Source organism: Ammospiza caudacuta, chromosome 1, assembly GCF_027887145.1.
Source record: "Ammospiza caudacuta isolate bAmmCau1 chromosome 1, bAmmCau1.pri, whole genome shotgun sequence".
NCBI classification, from domain to species: domain Eukaryota; kingdom Metazoa; phylum Chordata; class Aves; order Passeriformes; family Passerellidae; genus Ammospiza; species Ammospiza caudacuta.
This window is the reverse complement of record NC_080593.1, coordinates 136123928-136146821: the sequence shown is the minus strand read 5'-3', so window position 1 is coordinate 136146821 and position 22894 is coordinate 136123928. Positions and strand designations below refer to the sequence as shown.

The following is a 22894-nucleotide window of genomic DNA, read 5'->3' as shown; positions in this document are numbered from 1 at the left end:
TGGCCCATATTTTATGTTTGGATTCATTTAAAATGAATCTATTTGCCTGAAAAAAAATGGCTTCCCAATGATCTTTTCTCATATACTGCAGGGGGAAAATGAGAAAGACAATAAGAGAAAATGAAGCCAAAAACTCCAACACGGTTAGCTTCAACTTATTAATCACTACGACAAACATTTTTCAACTAAATTTCCCCATGTAAACTCAGTTCTCCTAATATACTTGTATGAGGGTCTGATTAAATGAATCCATTTTGGTAGATAAACTTGACTTCATTGTTGCAAAAACAGTTTTTTGAGACAATGACATCTTTAGAATAAAAAAAAAAAAGAAAATAAAGAAAAAAAAGAGGCAGGTTTTTTTTTTCAGTGCTTTTAGATGCAAATGCTGCCAAAATTGTCTGCAAGGACCCATGCTGCCTTTCAGCTAGATGTTTCCTTGGCAGCAGAGTCGATGTAACAGACAATGTGAACTTTCCTCATTTATTTCCATGCAAAGTCAGCCAGATCCGCTTTAACACTTTCCATTAGCAGTTTAAGATGGGCTGGCTGGTCACAAACCGAGGCAGATGGCAAATGCAAGCAAGCAAGCAAGTTCTGCTGGCCCTGGTGTGTGGGAAATAACCTCCAGTTGCAGTTTGAATGGATAGCTGAGTTTGCAGCTTCCCTAACTACTCCTCACAGGATTGCAAAGATCTGTGTTTACCTACGCCACCATGGAAGCAATATGCAACTCGGTGGCTCGAGCTCTGCTACCTTTTTGGTTTGCAGCCTGCATCAGGACTGTCTCTAGCAATTATGCTACACTTTAAATATCACCTTGCTTCTATAGACATGAAAAGCATGATGTAAGATGTGCATCTTGGTCTACAATCCCACTGCTTTAATTAAGAATATCACGGAGTCAATTCTCTTAACATATTCCTCAGCCTCTCTTTCAGTTTGCATAATAAGGCATATAGAAATGCTAGGCCAAGAAGGAAGCTGAGAATAAGATATTACACACTGAGAGCCCCTGGGATGTATTAAAAGCATCCAGTCAACATGGGGCTGGATTCATCCACAAGACTGCTTTCACTGACTGCCAGTTTTAAACAGATTTCCCTTTTAAAAACATGCAAATGAAGTGCTTTCCTCAAAGCCATAAGGGTGTTCCACAAAAGCAAAATCGTCCCCAAAAATTATAAAAATGAGGTGGGTACTTTGCCAACAGTTACCATTTTCCATCATCTGGCTTCCAGCTGGTAGATGGGGTCCAGCAGACAGATCCTCTTCTATCTGCATAGTCCTATGTCCAATGACTGAGTCCTCACCAGCAGCCAGGGCCATTTATGATTTTTTATGATCATTTCCCATCTCCTCAATAGCTGAAAGGGATTTTTCAGTTCTCCAGTGCAGCTTTGCATGCCATGATAATATTTTCAAGGATACTTTTTATGCATCAGAAGCTGGATATCTGAGAGTTAAGATTTTAGGTACGAACTTGGAGTGACTGGATGTGGGACAGGTGCACATCAGCAAGTATAATCCAGGAAGGTTTGGAAAGTTTGAGGACAGAGGATGTGCTAGCTGCACAAAATGCACTTACTGATAAGGGAAGGACTGGTTTCTTTTTAAATACTGAAAATGTTGTGGTTTAGTGACAGAAAGTATTATTTGTGTTAATTGATTTCTGAATTAAAATGGATTTCAGGGAAAATGAAGAAATTTAAAGAAGCAATGATTATTCAATATGCCTGCAACTTGCAAAGCTCCTTGAAATATTGTCCTGGTATCTTTATCACTGTGTAATATTATAAATGCAACAGTTGGGTTTTGTCATCTTTTACAATATTGCTAATTCTCCCATTTTGCACTCAAATAGTTTCAATTAAAAATTGAAGTTGTACTTTCTTAACCTTATAATTGTATATAAACAAGGCTGCAATTCCACAGTCTCAGTCTCTTTATCCTGTAAACAAGATATGACAGAGGCCCATAAAATATGAATGGAATAGATAAAATTACTAGAAAATTACTTCCTTACAATATGGGCATCCATCTGTCTAAAAAAAATCAGAAAGAAGAAGTCTTTCACGTCTGCCTAAACTACAGGACATATTGTCACAGGATGTTGTGGATACCAAATGCTTACGTGAGTTCAAAAAGAGATTACACCGATTAATGAAAGGAAATCCCTCACAGGCTACTAAACACAAAAATATGGCCTGTGCCTCAGAAATTCAATGAGCCACAGATTACTGGAAGCTAAGAGGGAATATGCTGGGGTTTTACTGCCATATGTTTACCCTGCTCTTATTCTCTTCTTTAGGTATCTGTTAATAGCTATTAACTGGAAATAGGATACTTTGTAGGATAACCTTTGATCTGAACGCGCTTTTGCAATTCTCTATTTACAAGCACATACACAAGTACTATAAAATAAAAATTCAAATAAGATATTAATCTTCTACATAGTTATCGTAGAACAGAACTAGAAAATAAGCATTTGACAACTGGAAGGTCACACTGCTTGGTTACAGATCGAATCTGATGTTGATAATTGCTTATTAAAAAACATACATAATCAATTAAGAGCACCATGCTTTCTGAAATTAAAGCCATGTTAACATTGTAATACAGAGTCTCCTTTGATCTGAAATGCTTGGCTTCCTTTATTCCAAGCCACAGCATGAGCACTGTTCAAGACACAGAGCTCCCTTAGGAGATGGTTTTCACAACTCCACTGATTCATAGTTCCAATAGCATATATCTCCTGCACTGTGTCAACCACACTGGCAGCCAAAAGAAATTTACTACAAGTTGATCTATGCAGTTCAGAGATCAGGATTTTCATAAATTTTTCTTGGCTGCCAGCACAGTGCCCACAGCAGAATCTACACACTAACTGGAGTCCAAGTACATTACATGAGACACTGAATTTGCACCAGCTCCAAGAAGCTTTTACTTGGCAACCTACAAACAGCATGGTACAAAGTGACAGGTTTCTTTGCTTGTTTTCTAGTTATTGCCTGAAAACTTGAATAATTTTTTGAATGCTGGAGGATTAACAAAAGAAATAAACAAAACTGAATTACTGAATTTTTAAGTTTGTTTTCCCAAAGACAGAGCTTTACGTATACACAAGTTACAAATATCCCACATGTATGTAAGTAGGCAGCAGTAATATTCTCCTTACATGTCCTTGTACACTAAAATCATCTATTACTTCTATAAGGTAGTTTCACTTCTTATTATTTATCATATGTTCTTTGATGGAAGAAATATTTTCTGCAGAATTTCAGTATGGTACACTATCTACCCTGATAAATTTTCTACAGAGGTAAAAAACAATGTATTTTAGTTTGACTTCTATTTCTCTTGCTGATATGAAGATAACAGTCTCAAATTACCACTACTGATCTACTGTGTTCATCTACACTTAGTTTTTTGCCAAATATTTTCTGCTGCTGGAAGACACAGTTCTGTGGTCACATTTTATCCAGTAATTGGTACATTGCATATCATGTCTAATGCGCTTGAAAACTAAGCTCCCAAGAAATCCTTGTTTTCCCCAAGCACTTCTTCTAAATCTTGTCCTTTTTTAAAAAGCTGCACTAGCGCAAGTAGGTCAATCTTAAATTAATCTAGTTAAATGTAGTGCACTCTCAATTTAAACTGGTTTAACACTCCCTTAAATAGGTTTAGATGTATTCAGTAATATCCCAGAAAAAAATAACTGCTTAAAGAAGGTTTCAACTAACTTAAGTACATGTAGACAGACAAATGTGAAATCAGTTTTGATGAACCAGTGCAATAAGGCTAATAAGATGGCCCTTTCAGTTCTGGTGCAGAAAAACAGGATGTAAGACAGCATTTTTCTTCAAGCTACTAGAAAATTTACAGAGACAGTACCTATCTGAGATGCTCCCTGGCAGAGACTTTGAAATTCATCACAGTCATTTGAAATATTGCCATTGAAGAAAATACTTTGAAAAATATTTTTGTTGAGAGTTTTGACAGTACAATATCTCCAAAGTACTGCCACTCCTAGGAAGAAGTCATTGTCACTTTCTGGATTTAGATGTATCATTCATTGTCCATAATTTTTAAATTTAAAAACAATGAGGGGATTTATATCACCTAAATGGATTAGAGTCATGGGAACAAGGAAATCCCTCCCTAGTTTCAAGGCTGGTATATTAAGATTTCTTCCTCCTATTTTTTTCTTCACTTTTTTTTTTTTGTTTGTTTGTTCTATTTACAGTTTTTAAGTTCAAAAGAAAGTAAATGTTTAAATTTTTTCCCAATAAGTGATGATTTTTCAGATATCTACTTATGCAACATGATTTCCATTTCCTGTTTGTCCCTTTACCTTTTTATATTTTAACTGCACATATTGTGAAACATTTTCCTGTAAAATCCCATCCATTTTGATTTGCTGTTCCTGAACAGTGTTTGTTCTTCTGCTGTATTTGCCAAGCACTACAAGAATAACCTGAGTTTCAATTGAGACTGCCTAGGAGCACAAGATACTTCATAAGGTGCATGAAGAAACCATCCTGCTCCAAACAATTAAAGAAGCTAAGGCTCTTATCTCACTTGAGGTCTACATAGGGAGATCAAAAAGGAAATGGAGTCTGCTGTAAGTGAAACAGCCTCCTCCCTTGGGAACTTGAAAAGTAGTTGTGCTAAATGGGAAACTAGAAGACGACAACTGACTGAAAGAAGAAGACAGTTCAATACACACACTTTGCATAAAATGTTGAAAGAATAGCATTCCCTTTCCTTATTAAATAAAAAAAAAAAGAAAGAAAAAAAAAGAAAATAAATGTGCACCATATTTTATCCTCCATGTATCATTCACTGGCAAAAGAAATTCTGTCCTTGTTTCCACTGCTTCCCTGTGATGCTAAGTCTATTGTCCTTCTTTCTGGCAATATTTCTAGGATCACCTGCAGCCCCATGGATGGAAATTCAGAGAAAAGCCCTCCACAGCTCAGCTGGAGTTGAGGTACTGGCTGTACTCTGCTTACAGGGTATTATGAAAGCAAAGAAATATATCCTTGTAGAAAGCCTGCAAGTGTAAAATTGTATGACAGGAGGTTTTTTCCTGAGTGACAGGCCCATTAGTCTCTACTCCTACAAAAACCTCATTCATTCTTCAGGATGAGGGAGGAGTCAAAGCACAAATCTCTTCAGAGAACACAATTGATAAGAACATACCATTGAAGTGAGAATAAAGTAAAGCAGCAATGAGCTTTGGAGATTATGTATTTCTATTGCAACTGTCTTTGGAGCCTAGAGTATGATTAAACAAAAGAAAATACAAGAAAATTGACAAAATGTGATAAGAAAAAACCCCATCAAATCAACCAAAAACCTGAAGTATGAAGACACTACAATTAAGTAGTCAGAATAAATTGCTGTAGTAATTAACTATACTCAGAATACTGATTTTGTATATGATTCCTTATTTGGAATGAAAACTACTTTATAAAGACAACACTTTATGAAAGCATTCCATTAAGTTGCCTGTCTTTTCTGAGGTAGATGGCATATAAACTGTTTTCATTAGAACAGTACAAGGTGAAGAATGAGGCTAGGGATTTTCAAAAGGACCTTATTTTTGCATTCTTGCTGCTAAGTAAACAAGTTTCTCTGTGTTTTTGAATCTCTCTGGGATACTGGAATAGGAATCAGAGAAAATCAGCCCCTTGGGGTGAGGGTTAGTTTAAAAATAAAAATAAATCACCAAATCTTTTTCCCATTCTATTGGATTTCCAATAATGCTACAAGAAGGTGTCTATTGGACTATTGGAACAATGAATCTTAAAACTGACACTCACCTGGGAAAAATGACTCATAGCTAAGATCACATATATATTTTTCAACCTTCTGCTTTTCAGTGTTCTGAGACTCAGCTCAAAATTATAGGAAGCCTAAGAGAGCTGTAAGTCTTTCTTTCCTGTCAATCACAAACAGTGTGCTTGTCTTCTTTGTCCCCCCGGAAATTTTTCGCAGGCACAAAAAACCCCAAAAAGTGAACAAACAAAAAAACCCCAAACAACAACAACAACAACAACAAAAACAACAGAACAAAACAAATTAAAAACTCCAAACCAAACCCAAAAACAAAACAACAACCAAAAAAAAACCCCAACAACAACAACCACCACAATAAAACACCCAAACAAAACCAAAAAACCCCCAAAACCTGCATGATTCTCCAGAATTCCTAGATATAGGCTAATTAGTAAGACAATGAGGAAACCTAGCCTACCTAATAACTAAAAGTCACCAATCAGACAAACACATGCCCTGCATTTTCAGAAGAAATGCACATCTATTGATCTTTCTAGCATTACAATGATGGGCAGTTTTCTCTGGACAACAACTATGACCTATGACCCAGTTCTTACCATATCAACAATGAAACCAACAGTTGCCAAAATTCTTCAAAGAACTTTTATTGGTAATATATTTCTATTAATTATCATATATTTTCAAAAAGTCTTCAATTTTTTACATTTAATATTCCATTTTATCAGGAATGTCCCTCAAAAAAGTTTATATAAGCACATCAAAGTACATAAGATATTAAATTTTCAGAAAAATTTCCAATCATAACTCTTAAACATTTATGATATAGATAGTAAACCTTTTTATTATAAAAGTTCAAAGTTCTAAGATATATAAAATCACAATTTTAGTAATAGCATCAATTTACTTTCCCTTGATTTTTTTCATCACATTATATTAAAATACATTAATACAAGCAATAGCTTTTGAAAACTGTTCTACAAAACACAAACCTCAAAAGCCCTATAAAGAAATAAGTGCCATTAGGCAATATGAAAATTGCTTAAGTTAAAGAAGAATGAGACAGCCAGAAGTTCATTCACTTTCACACAAGGTGTGGAACTGCTCCAAAAGAGTTATCCCAAATAAACTGACATCCTGACTTCAACTTACACACGCCTGTAGATTTTCCTGAATGCTTCAAACAAGAGCTCCAAAACCACTGAACACTATGTGCAGTGCTGGTCTCTAACCAACATAAAAACCAGACACACAAAATCACCTTCATTTACCGTCACAGTGCTGTGTCTGACTATGTACCCAAACTGCACAAACAGAGGACCCCCACCAGTGCTCCTTTGAGCTAAACGTGTGAAGAAGGCAAATATGAGCTGTGCAATACCACAGTTTTTGCTCCAGTAAGAATTAAGGGCTTGTTTCACAAAAATGAAGTGTCTTGAACACATTGCACAACTGAGGGCTTTTACAGTACCTTACACACCTCTTGCTTCAATTGACTCCAGCAGAGCAGAAGTATTGCACCAATGAAATAGTCACAACACCATATTTATACTCCTAAAATGCTAAATTAAGGTTTTGTTGCAGACCCCAGGCTACAAATACTGCAACATAAAAAGCTCTGAGTTTTTCTTGGAGGATCTCAGGTGAGAAGGGGAAAGAAAAGGAATTAGATAAAGCCTCTCATTATTCATAAATTCAGTGTAGCATTGAAATACAACAGTTTTCCACTTCTTGCCATCTCTATAGTCTTTTGTATGCCAGAAACATCCTATTTGTGTGTCTCTGAAGACGTCTCAAACTTCATGTAACTGGCTTAGAGGGATCTACTAGGACAACTGAAGCTGCTTGGAAACAAAACCTGCCACAGCATCAAACACAGAATATGTCTACAGAAAATCTCTTCTTTGATACTGTTTTGGAGAGATGCAAAATTAGACTTAGTTTTTAATTAGCATTCACAGATAATAGCAGTAATTTAGTCACATCACCTTAGAGCTTGGCAATGGCCAGATTTTAGTCGTGAAGAATAAAGGGTATATTTAGTCTTTATTTGGTAAATGATAGGTGTGCAAACTGCACTGTGCAGTCATTCATTTGACTGTGGGGAATGTACAACTTAATTAGATTTGACATGTTAAAATCAACAATTCCAAAAGACATTCAAAAGTTTTTGGGAAACACCAATTCTGCCCTTTGAATGGCATCTTTAAGATTTGCCTTTAAATCCTGCCCTTGCATCATCAAAGATGCAAACTGAAGACTTAGTTTTATGTCCATTAGTATTCACAGAATTGGTGGATACCTGAAGTAGTTCTTATATCACTGTTAAATATTCCATATTTCCCCTAAAGCTAAATAGGTTTGACATGTTAAAATATGCAAAACTAAAGTAGTTTAGGTAAATATTCACCAGTACAATGTTTGAATGATCATGAAGTTTCCTAATAAGAATTCAATGTTTTTCAAGCAAAACATGTTTTCATACTGTATTACAATCAGGCAGATACTTTTCTGCCTTGGATTCAAAGAGACAGATCAACCAAATATATTTCTAAAGTAATGTTAACCAAGGAAAGAAAACCATGTGACTTTAGGAACAGGGGAACAGGGAAGTAGTTCTATTAGCTGAAAATTCATGCCACTCATCTTTTTTGTTTAAAATTAAATCTTCTCTTACCATCATGATTGGGGTTTCCCAAAGTCCATGGCTCATCTGAGTCAAAATGTGTGTCTCCCCCGATTCCTGGGCCAGGAAAATATGCATGAGCTAAAAATCCTCCCTCCCCATCAAAGGGAGAACTGTCTCCATGAAAACCTGATGCAAAAATGATTGTAATATCCACGTCTCTCTTGCCATTTTCTAATTCAATGTAAGGAACTTCTTCAAATGTTAGAGGGGTTACATTCTGCCACACATCGAAGGCACGGCGAATGGCTTTACGGGTTTCAGCATCACCTACTTTTGGAGTGACGTTCTTTATGCTGAAAGAAACAGAGAAACATTACACAGATTAAATTTAACAGAGTGGTAAGTGACACTGCTAATATCCATTTTCCCCTAATTATTCTATGCTCTGTGCCTTTAATAAGACATGCTATACAGGCATTATATACTTTAGGAAGAGTAGTTTTAAACAAGCTGGTGCAAAATTAAGGTGTCGATTTGTATAGTCCTTTAAGCTAGAACTTATTATGTTAGCTGGCTTACTCCCAGCAGTACAAAAAGTCTTATATTTAGAAGATTTAAAATATATTAAAATGAAAAATTCTTAACAGTGGGATAACCAGATTAATCAACCACTGACTGTTTACCTCCTCGACCACAATTAGAATCCATCAGAGCTAAAGAATGTCATGTTCTTTCTGATCAAAAGAAAAATGTTTTTAGTGAAATGAAATTTTTACTTATTAGTGAGTTCATTTACAAAAGCAGAACTCCATACTGTGACCGCCAACCAGTATTCACAAAGCCTTGTTGCATTTGCAACTGGATAAATTCCTTATCAGAAACAAAGCCTTTTGACTTCAGTACAGGCTAAGATGTACTTTGATGATCTGATTACATCTGTAAATCTTGCATAACACTGCAGAATCCATCAGAGAAATAATTTTATAGAAGACAATTATGTGCCTGACTCAGGAATATATATTAAAGAGAAATTTCAGTCTTCACCACTTCTTCAAGTTACACATATATGAAAAGGCAAAAAAATATAAGAATTGAAGATTAGTCTCATAGTTAGTAAATTATAGTGAAAATATCTTTAAAAAAATCTTTATTTTCATTATTGAATTCAAGAAATGAATGTCAATAATCAATTTAAGACCTATCCAATTTTCTGCATCATTTCTACTGGATTCATATGGGCAGCAAAAACTCTTTTAGGTTTGTGTCTTCTCTGAAACTGCTGCAATAAGATTTTCTTTGTTCATTTGACATGTGCTTGACTGAACATCCAGCACAAATTTCAGAAATTACATAATTCTAGAGTATATGTAATATTTTTGCCAGTTTACACAGCATGGGACATTAAAGGAGAACAAATATACTTTTATGAATAAACTTTGAATGATTTATTTGTTTGGTACATTAAATGTGCTTGATTATACGGTATTTATGTTTATATAAATGGAAACAAATCTTTCAAGCGTAATTTTATAGATTTTACTTCATATATACATTTTGTTCATACCTTTATGTAGAAAACATAAACATACATATTTGGACTTCCACTCAAAATTATTTGAATGTATTGAGTCCAATAGTGCTATCTAATTTTTTAACTGATATGTATGTTCCAAAGAGATATCAAGAGAAACCATAAGACAATACATTGTAGAGAATCCACTGTTTTCCTTGATCTTTTGTGCCAAAGGTGATTTAACCAATCAATTCATAATTGTACCTATTCTATTAATTGCCTGGCTTATATTATTGGTTCTCATTCTATTTTTCTTTGTCACATACGTGAGCTTCAAAATTTTCCCCCTATACACAAAGACATTTAAAAGACATTTCTGCACTGCAAAGCATTATCTTTTTGTTGTCTCTAAGCAATCAAAATTTTGAACTCTTTAAATCTCAGGTTATAAGATATTTTCTCCAGTCAAAAGAATATTTTCTAGTGATTTTTATTCAACTTAACCAATTTCTAATGCTCTTTTAAAACTGGCTCTGTCAGACCTAAAAAGTACTCCAGTACTGATCTTACTGTCAGAGAGAAAATACCCTCTGATCTGTAGGCATGACCTTACTCTACATGATGTAAATGTCATGTGATTTAAAGTGTTTCTATCATGGCCCTTCATAATTATTTGGTCATCAGTAAATTTATGGTCAGTGTTGCATTGCATTTTTTGTGATTAAAAACATATTGGACACACTGTACCAACAATCAGCCCTTGCAGAACCCCTCTCTGAAAGCTCCTGCCTTTGAGACTTAGGTTTTCTTGAGATGTTTTAATTAGCAAGTTCATAAAATGCCATCTGTGCCCCCTGAGAAAGTACAGCATTTTGGAACGTGTCCTGTGATACAAAATCAAAAACCACATCACAGTGGCACACTTATACTGCCACCACCAAAGACTTCCCTGTTGCTATGCTAAGAATATCCCTTACAAAGGTGGCAGATGTGCTCCCGGTCAGTCCTGCTGTGCGCTTCCTAAGGCACGTGAATTGCCTGAAGCAGAGCTCTGTGAAGGACTAGAGCCTCTGCTATTTGCCATGGATAAGAAATATGGCAAATGAATCAACAGGCTCCCATAGAAAATAGAGCATGTCTAGAAAAACTGAAATATTGATATAGAAAAAGTTCATCTGAAATAAACAGCTAAGGCTTTGGGGGTTTTTTTATCTATTTGTTTCCTTGTTAGACTTTTTTTTTTTTTTTTTTTTTTTTTTTTTTGGTATTTAGGAATCTTAGTAATTAGTCAAAGTCCCATTTTGGTATTAAGTAAAGGACCTTCTGCTATTATATGTGAAATGAGGAAATGGATAAAAATGGATTGGAATTTTGTATTAGTGTTAACTTGAGTAATGATTAGTCTGAAAGGGTTTGACTCAAATATTAAAACTTATGATTTTATATTTTCTTGCTTTTCCAGCACATTGAATTAAGTTTTAATCAGATTACAAATGAGGAATTGAACCATTGGGCTAGTTTCACACTCCCAAGCTAGAGTAGCCTACCTTTGATAGCAGATATTTTCCATGGGACCAGCTATTGACTTAATTTTGAAATAGCATTCTACATCTCCAGATTCATTGTAAACTAATATCTTTTTTTCAAAGCATATTTTCTGTACTAAAACCAGAGAGATTAAAACCAGAGTGTAGCTTGAAAGAGAAATTACATAAATCAGCAGTTATTCCTAGACAAGAGTATTTACAGGAAACAACTGTCCACTTTTAATGTGTTAAACACAATCCAGGTTCAATCCTAAAAGAGCTACACAAGCATTGAAATTGTCTTGCTGGGAACTTTGCTTAAAATAATTGACCAGTGCAGATATCTGAAACCGAAGTTATGTTACATTTATTTAATGTTGTTTACCATACAAACTCTAAGGGGGAATTACAATAAAATCAATCCATAAAGACAGTCTGTCAATTAACAGAGATACTAGGATTCATCTTTTAGAAGTCTTCAGTTTAGAGCTATGATTGCAATAGCAAATAATGTCTCATATGAAGCCTTTCCTAATTAGATCCACAACTTAAATCCAGCAATCACCTGAAATAGTGGTAACTCCCACAGGAATAAAACAAAAAAGACAGGAATTTGTTATCTTACACTCACCATGTCCAGATAATGGAACTCAAATAGAAGTGTAGGACGCAACAAAGCAGAACCACTCTTATTGCAAATGTGAAAGTATAGCAAGTCAAAGCCCTTCATAATAAAAATCCATCTTTTTTCAAAGTATTGCTTTCCTAGCCTCAATGTCTAGTGATCGTTTCAAAGCAAAGTTCAAATGAAAGATCCAAAGCTGACCTTGACCATACTGGCAGTGCAACTTTACAAAGAGGTAAAGATCCTATAATTACTAAAAAAAAGGCAATTTATAAGATGAACCATTTATTTTCATGCCTTTTTTTCTGAACTAATAAACTGAGTGGTACTTTTTATAAATTTTGAGACCTGTTATTTTTAGACAACCACAGCCATGTATCAATCGATTATGCTTTTTTGTGGTTATCATTGGTTTTGCATGATTTTCAACCTGATAGTTGCATCAAGCATTATAACTTTAAAATACATGTCTTCCACAAGAACAATTAGATTTTATCACTGATATGCACTTTTCACATTCATGTACTATTTCTACAGCTGCCTGAAGAGTCTTGTTTTGAGAGTGTTATTCTAGAATCCTGACTCCTATTGATTTCAGAAAAGCTTTGGGTTTTCCTTCCCTTCCCACTCCTTTCCCAGAATATCCTAAAAGAAAAACTATACATGTTTTACTGACATATTTTTGGCTGCATCAGCTTCAGGAGCCTTGCAAGATTGTCAGGATATACCTCACTTGACTGTGTAAAATCAGTAATTTGAAATTTAAATAGATGAAAGAGCAGGAGTTTCAACTGAGTAGGTAAAAAGATGCAGTCAATAATCTGTTTGAAGTAAGCTAGTTAAGATCTGTTCCTGATATGAAACTGTTCAAATAAAATGAATTTAAACATACATTAAATTTGAATAAGTTGTTCACACAACTTTTTTATTGTCATTGATGTAAATCAAACCTAAACTGAAGCAAAACTTTCGAGGTTTGTTTGTTGCTTTCATGATATTTTGGGTTGGTGGGTTGGTTTGGTTTTTTTGGTTACTTGGTTGGTTGGTAATCACACTATAACTTTTATTGAAAGCAATAAACTACCTCTGGCCAGAAACATATTTCACTTTGCACCATAATTTCTCTAGAAATTGGTTTCTATGGAGTTGCTTCACTAATCTCTCACTCATGTAAGGATTTTTAGCTTCAACTTTTTTCCAGTTTCAGTTTGCTGACTCTTTGTAGCTATAGACTAAGAGTGCTATCTTGGTTCACATAGGTCTTGTTCACATTGATTAAACCTAATCCGGAATTACTACTTTTGATTTTCTGTGGGTTTGATTTTCAACCTACTGCTGCCATGATTGAAAGAACTTATAATTATCTTGTCTCTTCATTTTCATGGAAAACATTCTCCTGAACATTCACTAAAAGAAGATGAAATGTGAAAGAGATTTCTGAGACAAAACCCCAAGAATAGTAAAATACTTGATGGCCAAATGTCTTTATAGGAAAGCTATTTTAAGAAATCTGATGTCATAATATGCTACTAGGAAATCTAAAATCAATAGCATGCAACATAAACATGGAATGTGTTCTAAATATTACTTTTTATTAATACATTCAAAAAAATTTTGCTACTATGAATCAACAGTATTTTCAAAGTTTTTTCTTAATCCAGTATTTCCTTATTTTTTAGAGTGGATTTCAAATATCCAAAAAGAAATTCTCTCTCCATATTCTACAAAATGTGGACCATTTAGACTATAGAAATTTCATAGTCTATTGCCAACAAGCTAGATAAGACTTTTCATTGCCTACTGAAGCTCCCAGCTAGCATTCATTCTTTATCTGAACAGCATAAACTTAGACCTGTTCAAATCTTTCATTTTCTTTCAGAAATGAAATCTAGGATATATCTAATTTGTAAAAGAAAAATGACAATTACCTGGGGCTGGACCCATTGTCCACTGAAGTCAAGAAAAAGACGAAATTATTTATAGTGGGTTTGGGATGAAGCTATTGATTATCTACAGCTAAGTTTCCTGCACCAATTAAATTATTACATATTGCTCGTTGATTAAATTTGTTTTTTTCCATACATAAGCAAGAAAAACCAAATCAGAGTAGCTTTTCCATTATTATTTTATTTTAAATTGTTACAAGTTCTAACTCATGGTTATAAATCAAGACAAATCTTTTATTTTTACAGAATATTCTCCAATTTTACTTGCAAAAGTATTTTGCAGATAGAATAATCTGGGAAGTTGAGAAATGACTGACTGCTGGAGTTCAAATTATTAATATTATGCACAGAATTCTGATGAGGAGTGTTTCATATTCAATATTTCTCTGTATAAATTGGACATATAAACATTTATACTCTATTTTTATAAAAGTAATAACTTTATTGTTTCACATTGTTGCTCCTTCTCTAACGTACTAGATTATTTACTTTTCTAGCAAAATAGAAGGTGACTATATTTTTGAGAATCATATGTGCCTTCATAAATACCCCCTTAAATATTTTTTTAAAAAAATTTAATTTTTAATAATCCATTCATAGCTTTCTTAAATTTCTTCTCTGATTCTGTACAATACTCAGAGATTGTTGTGTAACCTCACACAGCCTAAAATACTAAGGAAATATTAAGACTATATCAATAAGATCTTTGAAGCTTTTTCTGTAATGGAGTCATAATTTTCTTGTACCCCAGATCTTCTCTTTCACCCCTATACTCTTCTGTCTGGTAAAAGTTTCAAATACTTTCTTTGTATTTGTAAAATATTTGTAAAATATTTGTAAAATATTTGTAAAAATACTGTTTATTTGTAAAAGTGGCGTTATTCTACAGCATGCATACTAATAATGTTCACAGGGTTTATCAGCATGAACTATACCAGGCAGAAAAATACTGTAAACTGGGTAATATCACCAGAAACAGAAATTCTAACAAACATCACACATTAGTTCAAATGAGAAGAAAGATGCATTCCCTGAGGGAGAGCAAGCATAATTAATGCAGCCCATTGCAGTCCATGCTGATGTTTCCAATGCTGGAAATCTGTATTTTGGTTCCGTATTTTCTGTCTGTAAACACATTACATTCTAAGAATAAATATCACCTAAGTCCAAAATTTAATATGTTGTGAAAAGGACATAATAAATGTTCAAAATGTAATATGGGGAAAAAATACATTATGAATGCAACTTCTAATTATAATTGTAATTTTAAGTGGCTTCTTTGAAACTCCATCTTGAAATATTGCAGAACTGTTTCAGATGGAAAAACTACACATGGAAAATACGGAAATGTTCCAGGACAAGGAATGGTGGAGCTTGCTTTTGGGAGTATTTGTTGTATGGTTTTGGTTTTGGTTTCCAAAAAACTGTAAGCTGTAGCATGTAGTGAAAAGAAGGAGAAATTGCTCTTTGTGTGGAGGAATTTGTAAACTGGCTTAGCAAGCACACTTCAGACTGCAAGGTTCAACTGGCCAGGAAGGCACAGAATGCAGCTAGAAACCTGCAGGTTATAAAGCGACTGAGGAGTGGCACAGAAAAATGGAGAAATGAAACTAGAGATATGACTAAAATTTTAGGAAACAAAGCAGGTTAAAATGTCATTAATTTAACATGTCATAAGTCTGTAAGCAGGGAATTGGTGAGAAGTGTGAAAAGAATCTTAGTTCTTAGTTCTTTTTTTTTTTTTTTTTTGGTCTTTATTTGCTTTGGGTTATTTTCCAATTCAAAAAGATAATATAACATTTTTTTTATTCTAATCAAATTTATGGTTTCTATTTTAAATGTATTTTGTACTGTAATTCACTGCCAAAAATATTACAGAGTTATTCACTTCAAAGCTCTCTTCGACTGGATGTCTTATCAAAGTGAGAGGGAGAGGAGGCAGGAGATAAAGAACTGCTATAAATTCTTCAAAGTGAGAAAGATTACTAGATAGTTGTCACTTAGTTTAATACTGGACACCTTCATTTGTTATTTGGATTAATGTCTTGGTTGACGGTCCAGAAGATATACAAGGGGTAGGATTTAGACTATTGTAAAAAATCCTGTAACGAAATAGGGAATCAGACTCTGTAAAAATCATAGTGGTAGGAAAGCACACACACGAGTAGATGCCTCCTAAGTGTGCACACACTGCATTTAAATTCTAAAATGCAAATAGACATAAAGTGCTGTGGGTGGGCATTTTTATTCTAACCAACTATAAATTACATTTACATTAACAATAAAGGACTTCAGCCAAAGCAACATACCAACCCAAAATTGTCTATTGCTTGATGTTATATCAGAATGTAATGTCTTAAACTAGAATTCTCTAATTCAGTTATAAACCACAGTAGTGACATAGGGTTACTAATGAATCTATATGTTCACCACAGTATGAAGAACAGTCTGTATGACAATTAAGGCTTTTGAGCTTTAATTCTTGCATGGGTTCATGAATAATGGCACCAGATAATGAATTTGAAAACTATTTTGTCCCCCAGAACTTACCCCTGTTAGATATTACAGGAATCCATGATGAGGCTGTGTAAATTTTCCAACAGTTTGTATTGGAATCCTTCGTTTGCTGACAGATTATGGACTTTATATTATATACATGATGCCACTTTCTCTGGTTGATAGAGCTCTAGTGAGTATATCTTGAAAGTTTCCATCTAACTTTCCCTTCAAGGCCTCAGTTTTGACAGCAGGCACACTGTGCTAACTATGTACCAGACTCAGGAGTTAAACAGATGCACACACTCCTATGTCCATCATCACCTAGGCTGGAAATGGTTGGGTCACTGACTCGTCAAATTATAATCAAATTAATTGGTACTTAGAACAGACCCATAGGCACCTACATTTTGCACAGATTGACTCCTTTCAATACCCTATTTTACATATTTAAATTATAAATCTGAGTTTCATTACATACTCCTAGATTCAGAGCATTATTCCCTGAGCAGTTGCCAAGTTGAAGGGTAACCCTAAGGAAGTACTAGGTGTTTAATTGATGCTGTAAGCTTTGTAGAATTTACTGGCTACCAAATACATGCAATTTTAATCCAAGAAAAAAACTTGGTTCTTATGCAGCACATACATACTTATAGGACGTATCCATTGTAACACTTTAATATCGTGCAGTAATAATAAAATTCTCAAAGTATTGAAAAACATTCAGGAATTTATATTTACTTTAGGTGGAAAGTCACCACTGTTAGTGACATTTTTATGCCTGTAGGAATATCTTTGGTACCTGTAAGTGATATGTTTGTGTTGCCATTTCTGTCCTGTTAACGCGTAGCGTTTCCGACGAATGTTAAATTTGGAGCTACCTCTTGTTTGGTCAGGAACACCACATCGAGGTTTCTTCATCCAGCTGCAAGAAACAGCACCACACAGTTAAAGCAACATGGAAGAAAAATCATAGCCACTGCATCCCTAATAAAAACATGTAATTATCGGTATATATAATTTTATGGAACATAATAAATTAATAAATAGAAAAGACTGTTGGCATTCTTTTAATTCAAGATACTGAAATTGCTACCTTTTTGATACTACCAAGTTCTTCTATCTTACTGTTTTTTCACACAATGAGAAGTATCTCATTGCAACTGTAAACTCCTAATGGAGATACTTAACTCAGGAATTATTGCTTAAGAATATTTAATGTTCTGCACAAAATCAAGCTGAAAAATCTAAATCACATGCAATAAAAAAGATTATTTCAGTAGCACCAGATTTCCCAGATAGAGGCTGTATTTCTACAATGCTCTTCAATATTTCATTGTTTACCAATATTAAAAAATAAACTAGCCAGCATTTCAAACATATTATAATTAAGATATCTAATTCAAAAGTATAATTTCCACAGCAATATCCTTGAACTGTTTCTCACTTGTAGTGTAAGGCACTATTCAGTTCAAAGACAATACAGCTATAAAGTCATTATTTTATGAGTTGAATGGCTGCAGGACAATTTACCATCAGGAAGAGAGTAAGACTAAAGTCTTTTACTGCGTAAGTAAAAGACAAATCTCCTCTGTTATTTTTTCCAGCTTAATGTATTTCTATCATGTCAAACAATTACTTATGTAAAAGCTATAGTTTTCCAATAGCATTTAACAGAACAGTAATCATACCCACATTCAGGCTTTCATGGACAAATTTCTCACCATTAAACTGGCATTGTTTTGTAAATAAATGTACATACAGCAGCTGTATATATGTGTGATTGGATGACAGGAAAGTAATTTCAAATGTCATCTCAGAAAGTGGATTCCCTTCAAAACATGCACAGGTAATAAAAAAACTCCAAAAAAGCAAACAGTCAATCATCAGCCTCACTTATTTTGATAAATGTATAAGAAGTAGTTTAAAAGTACAGCTATACTTGTAACATTTCATATATGCAGTAGCTGTGGGTATATAGCAAACTGTTTTCCAAAGGCACAAGTAGGTGTTAAGCTCACCAGCCTGTGGGAAAGTACAAAATTCTCTTGATAGTACCAAGATGGGGCTGCATTCCACTTGCACGGATAAGAGCCTACAAAAACTCTGATGTGAGACAAATGTATTGAGTAGTACAGGTCAGGAACTAAAAACTCATGGATTTAACTGCCTTAACTGGAGATATCAAGTTTGCAATCACCTGTTTCTAATAAGAAACACAGAATGAATTATTCTAATTTCTAGTCAGAATACTTATGTGTGACACATAAAAACTCTGATGTACAAGGAAAACAATGTTATTACCCTAGTGCCTGAAAAGACTTTATTGCAAAAGTCTAAAAGCCCTTATTCCACCAGCATTTGCTGAAACACCCTGAAACTTTACTTCAGGTTCCTTTGATTTTTGAAATAAAATAACCATGCAACAAAGTAGACATTAGGGATTTTTGGGATTAAATATTACTGAAAAGTTTAATTTGCTCTAATAATGAAAGAAAATGAAGGAAAGAAGTAGACCTCTGTTACAGACCAAAGGGCAATAATATTCTTTTATTAAATTGATATGTTTACACTTCATGAGTTTGAAATTGGCTCAGAACTTCAAAAACTTTTAGACACATTGTTAGTAATACTTTTTTAATAAGGGTATTATAAATTATGTTGTTGAAACTGAACACAGACATTGCAGAAAAAGATGCAAACCTAACAAAGATTGGTGCTCTCGCCTTAAGATGATATCCCTACATCAAGAGCAAGAAGCAAGGAATAAAGCAAAACCTAATAACTATTATGTTTTGTTAGAAACACTACACAAAGATATTGTATTAAATGTACATATATCACTCATAGTTGTATCATTTCAAGGGCAATGACTTAAAAGTAATTGAATTACACTGAATTAGTCCTTTCCCTTCTCCAAAAAGTTTACATTACTTAGCTTAACTGATGGAGACCTTTTTTAATAACAGGGTTTGCTCACTAGTAAGCTAGGAGCAGATAAGAGTAAATATTCTAAGTTCTGAATTTAAAAGTTCATCTTCAAAGCTACTGAAATAATTTTTCAAGCCAAAAGATTCAATAATCTTACAGAAAATCTTGTTAATGCAAAATTTTTTTCACACTTTAGAACTAATACTAAATGTCAAGAACAGTAGGTAATGTGGATTCAAAAGTCAACATTGTATTATCTTACTACAACTACTGACAATCCTTTTTTAACAAAACAAAATGTGGCCCAAAATAACATGTTATGAAATTCAAGCAGTCACAATTTGTTCCTGTACTGATTCTGAAGCAGTATGTACCTATCAAGGCCATCATGTTTGTACCCTTATTGGCTTGGACAGAGAGGGGATGTTCCAAGTTGTCCTGCTGTCTGGACCACTAATGTTCTTACTATTGTTACATGAGGTCTGGGACTGTAGTTCACACAACATAAATCCAAATATAAATCAAATGGAAGTCATTGCAGGCGTGTTTCAGTAGCTTATGGGAAATTATCTTCATGTAAAAATTAAGGAAAGATGCAATTTGCAGCTGAAGATTTGGAACATCACCAAATCTATCACCTAGATCTTAGCTGAGCTAAGTTTAGATGTCGAATTTTAAACAAACCAGTGCATGACTAGTATGGGAGCTCAGTATTCTCAAGCACAGAAATGAGGCAAAATGTTAACAACTTCAGACATATAAATTTTCCCTAGGTTTCTATAAAATTTGAATTTATTTTTCAACAGTAATTGTTCTGACACACACTAAGAGGAAGACTTCTCTTAGTAATTATTATTAATGCTCATGACATTCCAGATATTTAGCACATAATATGGTCTTCCCTTGGGGGAATTGACAAATAAAACATTGATTTCTATGTTCTTCCCAAATATAGTTTCTTCTAACGTGATATGATCAAGGTTTTCCATGTTCCTGATTGTTTGTTGGAGTTTAATTTTTTGACATGTTTTTGAAATGTTTTGAAATATGCTTCATTTTTAAAAGGTGCATGCAAGTAATGATTTTGCCTCTCTTTCATCACTTCGTTTTTGAACTTTGAGAAATCTTTTCTGCAGCAGCCCTTCAAAATTAATATTTTATAAGTACTCAATAAAGAGGCTTAATTGTGACTAATGTTCTCTATCTGTACAGTGTCACATCACATTCCTCTTCTAACTCCATTAGTTTGAATCTTAAGGAACTATATATGTCAGGAAAATTTAAATATTTTAGACTCACAGCAAATCTAGAAAGATTAAAAGAAAAATATGCAGCAAAACTGTGATGCTCTTCCAGTAGAGAGATGAAACTGAACTTCTGTCTCAAGCCAGTTGCCTAACCATATTTGTTTTTGTTTTCTAGGAGGATAAATCTCTTTCTGTCTCTTATTTTTCTTAAGCCTTCAAGAAAAAAATTTACCCTCACAGCATCAGAACATTAAAAATTATAAATTTGGTGGAAGGCCCAAACTGCTTTATCCCTTATCAAAATAGCTGCTAAGGTTGCACAATTGTTCTGTTGTTGTTGGGCTTTGGGGTTTTTTTGGGACAGAGTTACAGCAAAAAAGGAAACTAAAAGAGAAGGTTCAGCTTGAGTTACTGCAACTCAGCTTAGTGGTTGGACAAATTATAGATGTCTATTTAAGAAAACTACTTAATTATACCCTTAAACTTCTAGTGAGGAGAAGACATCCCCATGAACATCTTTCAAAGCATCTTTGCTTATGTAGCCTGCTATTACAGGACTTTATTGACACTTGGTAAGTAATAAGAGACAGCAAGGAGTGATGTAAGATATTGTATTTCAGCCCTGATGATCCCTTTTTTAAGACTTCTCATCGAATATTTGCTGGAGGTACAGACCTTATGTATACTTTTGTATAAAAACATTTACTAATTTACTAAGAAAATAAACTACTGAATCAATTCCAACAGCTCAGAATTTACTTTGTGACTGACAGTTAATATATAAACAGCAGAGAACACGGTTAGAAGTTCATCTAAGCATTGAAATAAGCATATTTGCCATTTATTTCTAAAGGATGACATTAGAATAAAATGAAAGCTTCGTTATAATTGCACAGATTTAGTCAGCATCCTATACAAGACCATTGCACCTGTACATCAGGAAGTTTGCAGTGTACTCCTCAAAAGTGCAAAACAAGTCTTGGGAATGTGTATAGCAATTTTAAAAGAAGACAACAACTAGTCTTTTTCTACAATGTTTCTTTTAGGGATGCAGAAGATCAGGAATGCCAACAGTGGGTCCATTTTAGAAATGTCTCTTTTTCATGAAACACAGTCAATGTTTCATGAAAAATGATATAAAATAAAAAATAATATAAAACAATATAATAAAAATATATAAATTACATACAGAAAATACTATGGCACTCCATGCAAACATTAGACAGTATTTTCATTGGGTTAGCCATTCTCATGGTACTTGTATTCAGAACCTCCCCCACATTTCTACACCATTATAAGGATGTCTCTTCCCACCACTCACTCTTCCCTGGAAGAGTAAGTGTCATTGGAAAGTATGTATCATTCTTTCCAAGACACTTGAGAAAAAAAAATTAGCAAAACCAAGTGAATGCTGAGTAGTAGGGAGAGGATGAACACTGTTCATATTTACACGTACCAAAATACTCATTGAGGGATTATCTTTTTTCAGAGCAGCAAAATCCCCCCAGGAGTCATTTGATGGTGCTGTTGCTGTAGGACATTATTTCTTTGTTAATTCCACCAAAGTTAGTTCCTATGAAGTTGCTACTATAACTTTTTAAATTGTTTGTCCTTCTGAAGACAAAGAGGCACATCATAATCTCTTCTCAAGATGTGTCAAAGAGACAGGTAAATCCTCTTCCATAAGATGGGAACATATTTTTAATGGGGTTCCTGCTTTATTTATTATTTGGAAGACCAGCATTGTTAATTATTACAGCATATTAATCTCAGAGAAACAAATGACAAACTGTCACATATTTCTGACCTAAAGAGTATACATATTTTCTGTGTAAATGAAAGGGAAAAAATTTCAAAAATTTACAAAATAATGCCACAAATGAACAACTGAAAAACTATCTACCCTTTATTATGCAGTCATATCTCCCATGAATATTTAGTGATGTGAACTGATGGTACCTTGAGGCCAGAATTTAGTTAAAAATCAGGTTTTTATTGCTTTGCTTTTTCAACACCAATGTAAGTGTGACAATCCTTTAAGAGTCAGTTCTGTTTCTAACTTGACTCAAGTAAGTGTGATTCCAAATATCTAAGTAAATGCAGCGTGAGTTACATGTATCTAAGAATTGCAATATATTAATGTATCTTTCTGTGTAGAAGAAAATCATGCATCAAAAGA

At 34.0% G+C, this 22894-nt stretch overlaps 1 protein-coding gene across 1 annotated transcript in view; it reads right to left on the bottom strand.

Moving 5' to 3' along the window:
• MMP16 (matrix metallopeptidase 16) overlaps positions 1–22894 on the bottom strand; it is a 163218-nt gene that overhangs the window by 55352 nt on the left and 84972 nt on the right. The window contains exons 3-4 of the mRNA XM_058809292.1: positions 17340–17462; positions 8480–8784 (exon numbers count right to left, since the gene is read on the bottom strand). Of these exons, the coding sequence (XP_058665275.1) occupies positions 8480–8784; positions 17340–17462 (428 nt within the window). The remainder of the gene's footprint in view (positions 1–8479; positions 8785–17339; positions 17463–22894) is intronic.